General features: G+C 38.2%; 1 protein-coding gene across 1 annotated transcript in view; it reads left to right on the top strand.

The window, feature by feature from the left end:
- The first annotated feature begins 1,621 nt into the window (after positions 1-1,621).
- The window catches only part of nudt21 (nudix hydrolase 21), a 24,036-nt gene continuing 13,146 nt past the window's right edge, over positions 1,622-12,511 (top strand). Inside the window, exons 1-2 of the mRNA XM_069901052.1 lie at positions 1,622-1,888; positions 12,102-12,302. Coding sequence (XP_069757153.1) covers positions 1,776-1,888; positions 12,102-12,302 — 314 coding nt within the window. The 5' untranslated portion in view covers positions 1,622-1,775. The remainder of the gene's footprint in view (positions 1,889-12,101; positions 12,303-12,511) is intronic.

Raw genomic sequence — 12,511 nt, 5'->3', positions numbered from 1 at the left:
GCAGAATGTGTAAAATTTAAATTTAAGGAGAATAAATGGGTACATTTTGGTAGTTTATTATGAAACATTTTTTTCATATCAAGTATAAAGTACAGAAAAAGGAAATAATTATTTTTATTACATTTCTGCAACTTCCATGTGATTGCTTGTTGACGCTCTGTATTTGTGATGCTTATGCATGCATGCATGCAAAATCTGAGAGTTTTGGAGAAGTTCAGATTCCTGGGTGGTCTGGATTTCAACAGAGTTTTCTAGAAGTCTGGATTCTTGGATGGTCTGGAACCAAGGGAGAGGGAGGGGCAGGGGATGGGATGAGGAGTTGTAAGAGGAGTGAGCAGAAGAATGCAGTGGGAGATAGGGATGGAGTTTGCAACCATCTGCAAATGGTTCACAGGCTTACTGGACCCAGAACAGGTGGATTAACTTATGAGAAAAGGTTTCGGCTTTTTAACAAGAATAAAAGTGGCTTGATTGGAATACAAGATAGTGTGTTCCATAACAGTAGATGTGAAAAGAATACTTCCTCTCACAAAAAGAGTCCAATGCCAGTGATCATACTTAATAAATGAGATATCCAATTAAAATGGAGTTGAGGTGATTTTTTTTCACTTGGATCATAAGTCACTGGAAATCTGAAAGGTGGAAGCACAATCATTGAATTTTCAAGGCAAAGGAAGATAGAATCTTGTTAAACAAGAGTGGGGGGTGGGTGAAGACTGAGTGTGTACATGGGAATGCAGATTTAAAATTACAGCCAAATAGCCAATGATCTTATTAAATGGTGTGAGTTCCACAAGTCGCATGGCATACTGCTGTACCTAATTCAGAGAACAATAGCACAGAAACAGGCCATTAGACCCTTTAGTCCACGCCAAACTATAATTCTGCCTGTTTGTATGAAGATTATGTTGCTGTCTTTTTTTTGTGCAGTGTTTCTATCTGGGCAGAAACATCTTGCTTAGATGTGAATGCAGTTCTGGAGCTCAAGATTTCTCTTGCAATCTGGTTGCAATCCTGCCCAAAATTGATGTCCATTTCAGGTTCCTTCCGAGGGCCCCACCATCACAAAAGCCAGTTTTCACTCATTCTGATTCATTCTATGTGCTATCGAATGGAAAAAAACTAGATTCTATATGAGGTAGGTGAACACAAAATATCCTGGTTGGAATTGAGAAGATGGAAGCTCTCTAAATATCTGTGGTTTGCAACAGTCCTCCAAATAACGAAAGATAGAGAGTAGACCTAGAGTTTAAAATAATGAATTGCAAAGCTCATACTTGGTAAGATTCCAAATGCTGAATATATTGGAAATCTGAAATAAAAAGATAACGCTGCATGGTTAAGGCAGCATCTGCAGAGATTTGGAGAGGGGAAAAAAACACACAGCAGCGTTAACTATTTCTCTCTTACAGATGTTTCCTATCCTGCCAAGTATTTCCAGCATTTCTACTATTAATTCTCTCTCCAGGGTGGTGCTTTTCAACTTTATTTTGGGTTGTGCATCCGGAATAAAAACTGACATCCTCTGCTCATCTCTTGCATGATTCAAGGAACTGTCAACCTCACTGACTGGCCAATCAACTGCGTCCCCTCTTGCCATCCATCTCACCCGGAAGCGGTACTCTCTTCCGGAAGTGAATCTCACGGCGTAAAGCGCCAAGACCGGTTCATTTGCCATTTACGCTCTCGGTTTGGTTGTAGACGTTTGATTTTTGGGGGGCTTTTTTCCCCCCCCTTGTCCCGGTGTCCGATCTTGTACCTGGATATCTGCTGCAATGTCTGTGGTCCCACCGAGCCGCTCACAGGCCGGTTGGCCTCGTGGTGTCTCTCAGTACGGCAATAAGTACTTGCAGGCCAAGCCGCTGACTCTGGAGAGGACCATCAACCTGTGAGTAGTGGCGTGCTTTATACTTGACGCTGATAGGCGGTCTGTATCCAGCAGAGGAAGGCTAAATCCTTGCCGACCTTCTGTGTGACTGGACTCGTATCTGACTGAGTAACAATACCCAGGGCTGACTAGCTTGTATGGAACTGAAGACTGATTTCTCGAGTACCATTTGTGGTGTAGTTTGGGTGATGATCAGATTATTCTTTTCACCGCCCCTCACATTATGCATTTTGAGCTTTGATACCTGTCGATGTGGTCCCTATTTCTGAATACTTTACGTACAAAGGCTTGAATATAAATCTGTACAGTCACTTTGGAGGTGTTTCAAGTGCTTGTACAATAGAAGATATGTCGTGTTACAGATTTGTCATTTAAAAATTCTAATTCCAGGAACAATTTTTGTATAATTAATATCAAAGCAGCTTGAACTAATTATCCAGGCATGAGTTCAAATTGAACTAATTGGATATTGTTCATTAACTGAACTAATTAGGATCAATTATATGTAAATAAGTCTACTCTTGGTAAACTAAATTTGCTTTTTGGTTTGGACTACAAATGGGCTTCATACCCTGACAACATTGTGATTTTTCTTATTGACCTTGTAAGCTGGTGAGTTGAAAAACAGTTAAAACTGAATATTAAATGCAGATCTGCCAGCATGCAACATCTGTGCATTTTTTGTTTTGCTTTTCTATTTTAAAAAAAATTATAAATGAAAGTGCAAGTAGTAAGACTAATTTTTCGTATTTAAGGTAGTAAATTCAAGCTTCTATAAAATATAATCTAGGTTTTTCTCTTCTAATCTAACCTACACTCGTGCAGATTCAGTGTCTGGTCACTCTACTCTGGGAATTGCAAGTTTTTTCTAGGACTTTTAATGTAACCTTTCATGAAGCAATAATGACCAACACCTCCAAACCAGTGGTCTTTATTGACTTTTGGTGCAAGCCATACTGGTTTTCACCTTCCTTGTTGTGAGATCTGTTCACTTTGCCTTTTAAACAATAAAGAAAAAATATATTCTTGAACTCTTGGGTGCATTTATAATTTTTAAAAAATTTTTTATTTTTCACACTATAAATCATATTGATCAAGATACATACATTTTCCTTCTTAAATATATACAGTGTCGTTTTCTCCCTCCTTCCCTCCCCTCCCATTTATTTAAAATTCAGAATATAAGATACATTAAACCCGTCAAACAATGTTGTCACTCAATAAAAATAAACAAGAAATTCCACTGAGTCAGTTCTTTTCATTATCTTCTCCTTCTGTCATTTTAGGTGGTAGATGACCTACCCGGTAGGTATTCTCTATTGTGTTTCATGTATGGCTCCCATATTTGTTCAAATATTGTAATATTTCTTAAATTATATGTTATTTTTTCTAATGGAATACATTTATTCATTTCTATATACCATTGTTGTATTTTCAAGTTATCTTCTAATTTCCAGGTTGACATAATACATTTTTTTGCTACAGCTAGGGCTATCCTAACAAATCTTTTTTGTGCTCCATCCAAATTGAATCCAAATTCTTTGTTATTTATATTACTTAGGAGGAAGATCTCTGGTTTTTTTGGTATATTGCTTTTTGTGATTTTATTTAATATCTGGTTTAGATCTTCCCAAAATTTTTTCACTTTCTCACATGTCCAGATTGCATGAATTGTTGTTCCCATTTCCTTTTTACAGCGAAAACATCTGTCAGATACTGTTGTGTCCCATTTATTTAACTTTTGAGGTGTGATGTATAGCCTGTGTATCCAGTTATATTGTATCATACGTAACCTCGTGATTATTGTATTTCTCATAGTTCCGGAGCATAACTTCTCCCATGTTTCATTCTTTATCTTTATGTTTAGATCTTGTTCCCATTTTTGCTTAGTTTTACCATTTATTTCCTCGTTCTCCTTTTCTTGTAGTTTAATATACATGTTTGTTACAAATTTTTGATGATCATTGTGTATGTAATCACATATTCAAAATTACTTCCTTCCGGTAACCTCAAACTGTTACCCAATTTGTCCTTCAAGTAGGATTTCAGTTGGTAGTATGCCAACATTGTATTGTGAGTTATATTATATTTATCCTTCATTTGTTCAAAGGATAATAATTTATTTCCCGAAAAACAATTTTCTATTCTTTTGATCCCTTTTTTTTCTCCCATTCTCTAAAGGAAAGGTTATCTATTGTAAAAGGGATTAGCTGATTTTGCGTCATTATTAGTTTTGGTAGTTGGTAATTTGTTTTATTCCTTTCTACATGAATCTTCTTCCAAATGTTGAGCAGATGATGCAATACTGGGGAATTCCTACATTGTACCAATTTTTCATCCCATTTATATAATATATGTTCAGGTATCTTCTCCCCTATTTTATCTAGTTCTAATCTAGTCCAATCTGGCTTTTCCCTTGTTTGATAAAAATCTGATAGTTATCTTAATTGTTCGGCTCTATAATAATTTTTAAAGTTTGGTAGTTGTAAGCCTCCTTGTTTATACCATTCTGTTAATTTATCGAGTGCTATCCTCGGTTTCCCCCCTTTCCTTAAAAATTTCCTTTTTATTTTATTTAACTCCTTGAAGAATTTCTCTGTTAAGCATATTGATAATGACTGAAATAGGTATTGTAACCTTGGGAAAATGTTCATTTTAATACAGTTTATCCTTCCTATCAGTGTTAGTGGTAAGTCTTTCCAATGCCCTAAGTCGTCTTGTAACTTTTTCATTAGTTGATAATAATTGAATTTATATAGATGGCCGAGGTTTTTATTTATTTGTATGCCTAGGTATCGCATTGCTTGCGTTTGCCATCTGAATGGTGATTCCTTCTTAAATTTGGAGAAATCCGCATTATTCATTGGCATTGCTTCACTTTTATTTGCGTTAATCTTGTACCCTGACACTTCTCCATATTCCTTCAATTTCCTATGTAATTCTTTTATTGATATTTCTCGTTCTGTTAAGTATATTATAACGTCACCTGAAAATAGACTGATTTTATATTCCTTCTCTTTTATTTTTATCCCTTTTATTTTATTTTCTGCTCTTATCAGTTCTGCTAGTGGTTCTATGGCTAATGTGAACAATAAGGGAGATAGTGGGCATCCCTGCCTTGTTGATCTGCTTAAGTTAAATTGTTTTGATATATATCCATTTACTGTCACTTTCGCCAATGGCCCCTTATATAACGCTTTAATCCAATTAATATATTTCTCCGGTAAGATGAATTTTTGTAGTACTTTGAATAAATAAATCCATTCTACTCTGTCAAAGGCCTTCTCTGCGTCTCAAGCAACCGCTACTGTTGGAGTTTTATTTCCTTCTACTGCATGAATTAAGTTAATAAATTTACAATTATTGTCTGTTGTTCATCTTTTTTTTAATAAATCCAGTTTGGTCTAGATTTACTATTTTTGGTACATAGTCGGCTAATCTGTTTGCTAATAGTTTAGCCATTATCTTATAATCTGTGTTAAGTAAAGATATTGGTCTATATGACGCTGGTGCGAGTGGATCTTTCCCTGTCTTTGGTATTACTGTAATTATTGCTGTTTTGCATGAATCTGGTAAGCTTTGTGTTTTATCAATCGTGTTGATTACTTCCAGGAGTGGAGGAATTAATAAATCTTTAAATGTTTTATAGAATTCTATTGGGAATCCATCCTCTCCTGGTGTTTTATTGTTCGGTAGTTTTTTTTATTATATCCTGTATTTCTTCTATTTCAAATGGTTTTGTTAATTTATTTTGTTCCTCTGTTTGTAATTTCGGTATTTCAATTTTAGTTAAAAATTCATCTATTTTGTCTTCTTTCCCTTCATTTTCAGTTTGATATAGTTGTTCGTAGAATTCTCTGAAGTTTTCATTAATCTCCGTTGGATTATATGTGATTTTCTTGTCTTTTTTCCTTAATGCCAATACCATTCTCATAGTTTATTCTGTCTTAAGCTGCCACGCTAGAATTTTGTGCGTTTTTTCTCCTAGTTCATAATATTTATGTTTTGTCTTCATTATGTTGTTCTCCACCTTATATGTTTGTAGAGTTTCATATTTTATTTTTTTAATCTGCCAATTCTCTTCTTTTAGCTGTGTCTTCCTTCATTGCTAATTCTTTTTCTATATCTGCTATTTCCCTTTCCAACTGCTCTGTTTCCTGATTGTAGTCCTTCATCTTGGTTACATAATTTACTATTTGCCCTCTGATGAACGCTTTCATTGCGTCCCATAGTATAAACTTATCTTTCACTGATTCCGTATTTATTTCAAAGTACATTTTAATTTGTCTTTCAATGAATTCTCTAAAATCCTGCCTTTTAAGTAGCATGGAGTTTAATCTCCATCTATACATTCTTGGAGGGATGTCCTCTAACTCTCCTAGAACGCTTCCACCAGCGTTGTCTCCGCTCCATCCTCAACATTCATTGGAGCGCTTTCATCCCTAACGTCGAAGTACTCGAGATGGCAGAGGTCGACAGCATCAAGTCCACGCTGCTGAAGATCCAGCTGCGCTGGGTGGGTCACGTCTCCAGAATGGAGGACCATCGCCTTCCCAAGATCGTGTTATATGGCGAACTCTCCACTGGCCACCATGACAGAGGTGCACCAAAGAAAAGGTACATGGACTGCCTAAAGAAATCTCTTGGTGCCTGCCACATTGACCACCGCCAGTGGGCTGATATCGCCTCAAACCGTGCATCTTGGCGCCTCACAGTTTGGCGGGCAGCAACCTCCTTTGAAGAAGACCGCAGAGCCCACCTCACTGACAAAAGGCAAAGGAGGAAAAACCCAACCCCAACCAACCAATTTTCCCCTGCAACCGCTGCAACCGTGTCTGCCTATCCCACATCGGACTTGTCAGCCACAAACGAGCCTGCAGCTGATGTGGACATTTACCCCCTCCATAAATCTTCGTCCGCGAAGCCAAGCCAAAGAGAAAGAGATATTCCATTTTCCTTACTCTCTCTTGCATACGAGCTGATAACAGGAATAGGTCTATTCTTGAGTATGTTTTATGTCTACCCGAATAATATGATTATTCCTTTTCCTTTGGGTGTTGTTTCCTCCATATATCCAAAAGTTGCATTTCTTGCATTGATTTAATTATAAATTTGGTTACTTTGTTCTTTCTGTTAATTTTTTTTCCAGTTTTATCCATGTTTGAATCCAAATTAAGGTTGAAATCCCCTCCTATTAGTATGTTCCCTTGCGTGTCTGCTATCTTCAAAAAGATATCTTGCATAAATTTTTCATCTTCTTCATTAGGTGAATATACATTGAGTAAATTCCAAAATTCTGAATATATCTGACATTTTATCATTAAAATCTCCCTGCTGGATCTATTATTTCCTCTTCTATTTTGATTGGTACTTTTTTACTGATTAATATAGCTGCTCCTCTAACTTTTGAATTATATGATGCTGCTGTTACATGTCCTATCCAATGTCTCTTTAATTTCTTGTGTTCCACTTCAGTTAAGTGTGTTTCTTGTACGAATGCTATATCAATTTTTTCTTTTTTCAGTAAATTTAACAGTTTCTTCCTTTTGATTTGGTTATGTATTCCATTAATATTTAAAGTCATATAGTTCAACATACCCATTTCATACTTTGTTTATCTTTCCTTTCCGTTTCCTCATCACCACCTTCCCTTCTTATCCATTTCTGCTTTCTTTTTTTGAACACATTATAAGACAACATTTCTAAAACATAAAATATTTCCATTATTCTCCTATCTAAAATTCCTTTAACCCCACTATCCTCTCCCCTTCCTAAGTTGCCCTTTGTGCCTTGTCGGGCAACCACATCTCCCCCCTCCATTTGGATTTGCGAATTCACTCGCAAGCGTCAAATGATTTCGCAGTGACCGTAATTCTTCCCCACCCAGAAAAGATTTTAATCTTCACATATAACAAAGATCACTCTCTTAATTCCCCCCCATAATTCCTTTCTTCCCTTTCTTTCCCTTAGTTTTTACCTATACTCTTTTTATATATATATATGTGTGTGTATATATATATATATATATATATATATATATAGCGCCTTTGGAAGACTACACAAAAGAGTCTGGAAAAACAACCAACTGAAAAACCTCACAAAGATAAGCGTATACAGAGACGTTGTCATACCCACACTCCTGTTTGGCTCCGAATCATGGGTCCTCTACCGGCATCACCTACGGCTCCTAGAACGCTTCCACCAGCGTTGTCTCCGCTCCATCCTCAACATCCATTGGAGCGCTTTCTTCCCTAACGTCGAAGTACTCGAGATGGCAGAGGTCGACAGCATCGAGTCCACGCTGCTGAAGATCCAGCTGCGCTGGATGGGTCACGTCTCCAGAATGGAGGACCATCGCCTTCCCAAGATCGTGTTATATGGCGAGCTCTCCACTGGCCACCGTGACAGAGGTGCACCAAAGAAAAGGTACAAGGACTGCCTAAAGAAATCTCTTGGTGCCTGCCACATTGACCACCGCCAGTGGGCTGATAACGCCTCAAACCGTACATCTTGGCGCCTCACAGTTTGGCGGGCAGCAACCTTCTTTGAAGAAGACCGCAGAGCCCACCTCACTGACAAAAGGCAAAGGAGGAAAAACCCAACACCCAACCCCAACCAACCAATTTTCCCCTGCAGCCGCTGCAACCGTGTCTGCCTGTCCCGCATCGGACTTGTCAGCCACAAACGAGCCTGCAGCTGACGTGGACTTTTTCCCCCTCCATAAATCTTCGTCCGCGAAGCCAAGCCAAAGAAAGGTAGGTGTGTGTGTGTGTGTGTGTGTGTGTGTGTGTGTGTGTGTGTGTGTGTGTGTGTGTGTGTGTGTGTGTGTGTGTACACACATACATATAGTTTGTGGTCATTTTTGTTTTCGTTACATGTCTTCATCTCTCTGTCGGTTTTGTAGTTCTGCAAGTTTTCGTGCTTCCTTCGGATCCAAGAATAATCTGTTTTGCTGCCGTGGAATAACTATTTTAAGTACCGCTGGGTACTTTAGCATAAATTTATATCCTTTTTTCCATAGGATTGTTTTTGCTGTATTAAACTCCTTCCTCTTCTTCAGGAGTTCAAAACTTATATCTGGATATAAAAAAAAATTTTTGACCTTTGTATTCCAGTGGTTTTTTTGTCTTCTCTTATTTTCCTCATTGCTTTCTCCAATATGTTTTCTCTTGTTGTATATCTTAGGAATTTTACTAGAATGGATCTTCGTTTTTGTTGTGGTTGTGGTTTAGGGGCTAATGTTCTGTGTGCCCTTTCTATTTCCATTTCTTCCTGTAGTTCTGGTCTTCCTAGGACCCTGGGGATCCATTCTTTTATAAATTCTCTCATATTCTTGCTTTCTTCATCTTCCTTAAGGCCCACTATCTTTATATTGTTTCTTCTATTATAATTTTCCATTATATTTATCTTCTGAGCTAACAGCTCTTGTGTCTCTTTAACTTTTTTATCAGATTCTTCTAATTTCTTTTTTAAGTCATCTACTTCCATTTCTATGGCTGTTTCTCATTCTTCCACCTTATCTACTCTTTTTCCTATATCTGACATGATCATCTCTAATCGATTCACTTTTTCTTCTGTACTTTTAATTCTTCTTTTTATTTCACCGAATTCTTGTAATTGCCATTCTTTTACTGATTCCATATATTCTTTAAAAAAAAATATATCCAAGTACTTGCCCTTCCCTTCATCTTCCATTTCTCTGTGTTCTTCCTCTTCTTCTGAGTCCACTCCAGGATCTGTGTCCTTTACCTCTGTCTCTTCTGGTTTTCTTGTTGGGTTGTTTGTTTTATTTTGTTGGGTATTTTTGGTCTTCTTATTTTTACTAGAAGTGTCTTGATGCTGATCTTCTTCCTCTGGGTTCGTCATCTGTTGTTTCTTTGATTTCTTTTTACTCTTCTTTCTTGTTCTTGTTATTTTCTATGTTTTCCTCTTGCTGCTTTGTTGTGGTTGTCAGTTTCAGCTTTGGAGATCGACTCCTCAGCTGGTCCCCCCTCCCGTCAGTGTTATTTTTGTCTTGCGCGTTGCGCATGCGTGACTCCTCATGCAGGCGCGGTCGCGCTCTTTTGTTTGGCTCAGTGAGCCATTTTTGTAGTCCCGAGTTTGGGGCTTCGACTGACCTTGGGGAGCGGGCTTCTCTCTCCACGGCGGGCCTCCTCGTACAGATAAGGCCTTCATCTTCTTCTTCCGATGTCTTTTCTTCTCTTCTTTCCGTTGCTTTTGGCTTTTCTTTCTTCGCTGCCATTTTCTCCACACCTTTACTTACACTTTATTTTGCTTTTTGTGTTTGTGCCTTTGTTTTTTCACTGTCTTTTTTTTTACTTTTCCAGAGAGGGCAGGAGTTCCCCGACCGGCCACTGCTCCATCATGTGACTGCCCCTGCATTTATAATCTTTAAAGTGCACTGGATGTTGGATGGTGTCAGTAAAATGGGGTGAGGTACAACCTCCCTTTCACAAAGCCTAATGCCCAGCCATGAGAAAAATGGTTCTCTGAATAGTTGTAAATTGTCCTTAAGAATCCTCTCCATTACTAGACAAGCCACAGAGACAAGACTCTCTGGTCTATAATTCCCAGAATTCTTTTTACCTTTCTTAAGCAAGATGACTATTATCCAAATCTCTGGAACATCTAGGGAAGATGCAAAGGTGATTGCCAACACCCCAGAAATCCTCTTGCTTCCCATAGTAACCTGAGATCTATAATGTCTAGTTCCTCTATTAACTTCAACATTGTCCTGTACTACTTTTACTTCTCATTTACCAGTCCCTCTCCCTGCTGAATAATGAAGCAGAATATTCATTTAGAACCTCCCCTCCCTCCTCTGCTTCCAGGCACTTATTTTCCCTTTATCCCTAAACTGCCTTACCTTCACTCTTGTCATTCGTCTTTACATCATTTACGTGTAAAGTATCTTGTGGTTTTCAGCATTTCTACATTCTTGTACCCCCTTCTAGTTCTTCTAAGTCCTTTTGTAAGTTCCTTCCTGGCTACCATATAATTTTCCTGAGCCCATCCTGAACTTTGTTTCCTAAATCCTGTGAATGTTTCCTTCCTCTTGTCTAACTGTACCACTTCTCTTGTCAAAAATGGTTGCTTTACCCTCCCATTTTTTCCTTGTCTCCGTGCCGCCTAATTTACACCCCATTACCTTCTCCCACCCTTCAACATGTACTGGTGGCGTGAAACCGGAGCCCACTGGGAACACCCATGAAGACACAGGGAGAACATACAAATTCCTTACAGACAGCACGAGATTTGAACTCTGGTCCGGTCCCAATTGCTGGTGCTGAAAGGATGATGCGCTAACTTCTACCGGGCCACCCTGGAAAAGAAATAACATCCTAGAAATGTTTGAGGCTTAGCAGGTTCAAAAGTATCAAGGGAATACACAAGTTAAATATTGTGGATACTGTCCTATTTTCCTTGGATGCCAAATTGAATATTGTCTTTTGAGAATTTTAAGGTGTCACAAATACAGAGTACAGTTAGAAGGATTCTTCTGCAAACAGAACAAGAGGCTATCTCTTGAATGGCATAGAGCAATGCAAAGCACATCTTACAGAATGTAGGATTACAATTTGGAGGAAGATCAAGCAAGGGCAGTATGAAAGCATTGTTTGGGGTTCATTCATGAGCCCAATGGCCGCAGGGAAGAAACTGTCTTTAAACCTGTCAGTGCGTGTTTTCACATTTGTACTCCCTTCCCTGACCTCTCATTGGAGAGAATTGTCTAGGATGTGCTGAGTCTTTCAGTATATTGGTTGTCTTTTTTAGGTAGCAGGGGATGTTGATGAAGTTTAGGGAGGAAAGCTCTAGTTATGTTCTGAACTGCATTCACCATCTTCTGAGGTTTCTTTCAGTCTTGATGCATCCAGTCAGTATGCTTTTGATGGTGCACCTGTAGAGGTTGAGCGATGGGATGTACTGAACTTCCTGAATCTTTTAAGAAAGTAGACCTGTTGGTGCGCTTTCTTGATTGTTTCTTTTGTGTCTAACTTTTAGAATTTTCTTCTTTTCAGGTTGTATAATTTTGGTTTTTGTAACTAAATTTGGGTTTCTCAATGGCTTCTTCTTAATTGACGACAGCATTCTGGCTCCAACAATAATTTTCTTTCATTTTATGTGATCTTAACCTCGACCAATGAGTTCTTGATCTGACACTTTCTGTCCAGAAAATATTTGCTAAGATTAATCTTTTGTTGAAATTTTTCAGGTATCCATTGACCAACTACACATTTGGTACCAAGGAACCTTTGTATGAAAAAGATTGCTCTGTTGCTGCTCGGTTTCAGCGTATGCGAGAAGAATTTGAGAAGATAGGCATGAGGCGCACAGTGGAGGGTGTCCTGATTGTGCATGAGCACAGGCTGCCTCATGTATTATTGCTCCAATTGGGGACAACCTTCTTTAAACTGTAAGTGTATTGGCTTGAGGTGTAATAGGATCTTAAAAAAAGTAAAGAATCATCAAGCTCTTAAGGAAAATTTCAGGTGTGCACTTGGTAAAAATGTTTGTACAGTGTGTTCCACTGTGGAGTGGTCATGCAGTTGGAATGTTTTGTTTTAGTTTTCCAGCCATCTTACCAAGTGTCACACTTGAGATAAGGTCTAAAGTTAAAAGTTT

The sequence above is a fragment of the Narcine bancroftii genome, chromosome 10 (assembly GCF_036971445.1).
Source record: "Narcine bancroftii isolate sNarBan1 chromosome 10, sNarBan1.hap1, whole genome shotgun sequence".
Classification (NCBI taxonomy): Eukaryota; Metazoa; Chordata; class Chondrichthyes; order Torpediniformes; family Narcinidae; genus Narcine; species Narcine bancroftii.
Note: the sequence above shows the minus strand (reverse complement) of the source record. Positions and strands in the feature narration are given on the sequence as shown.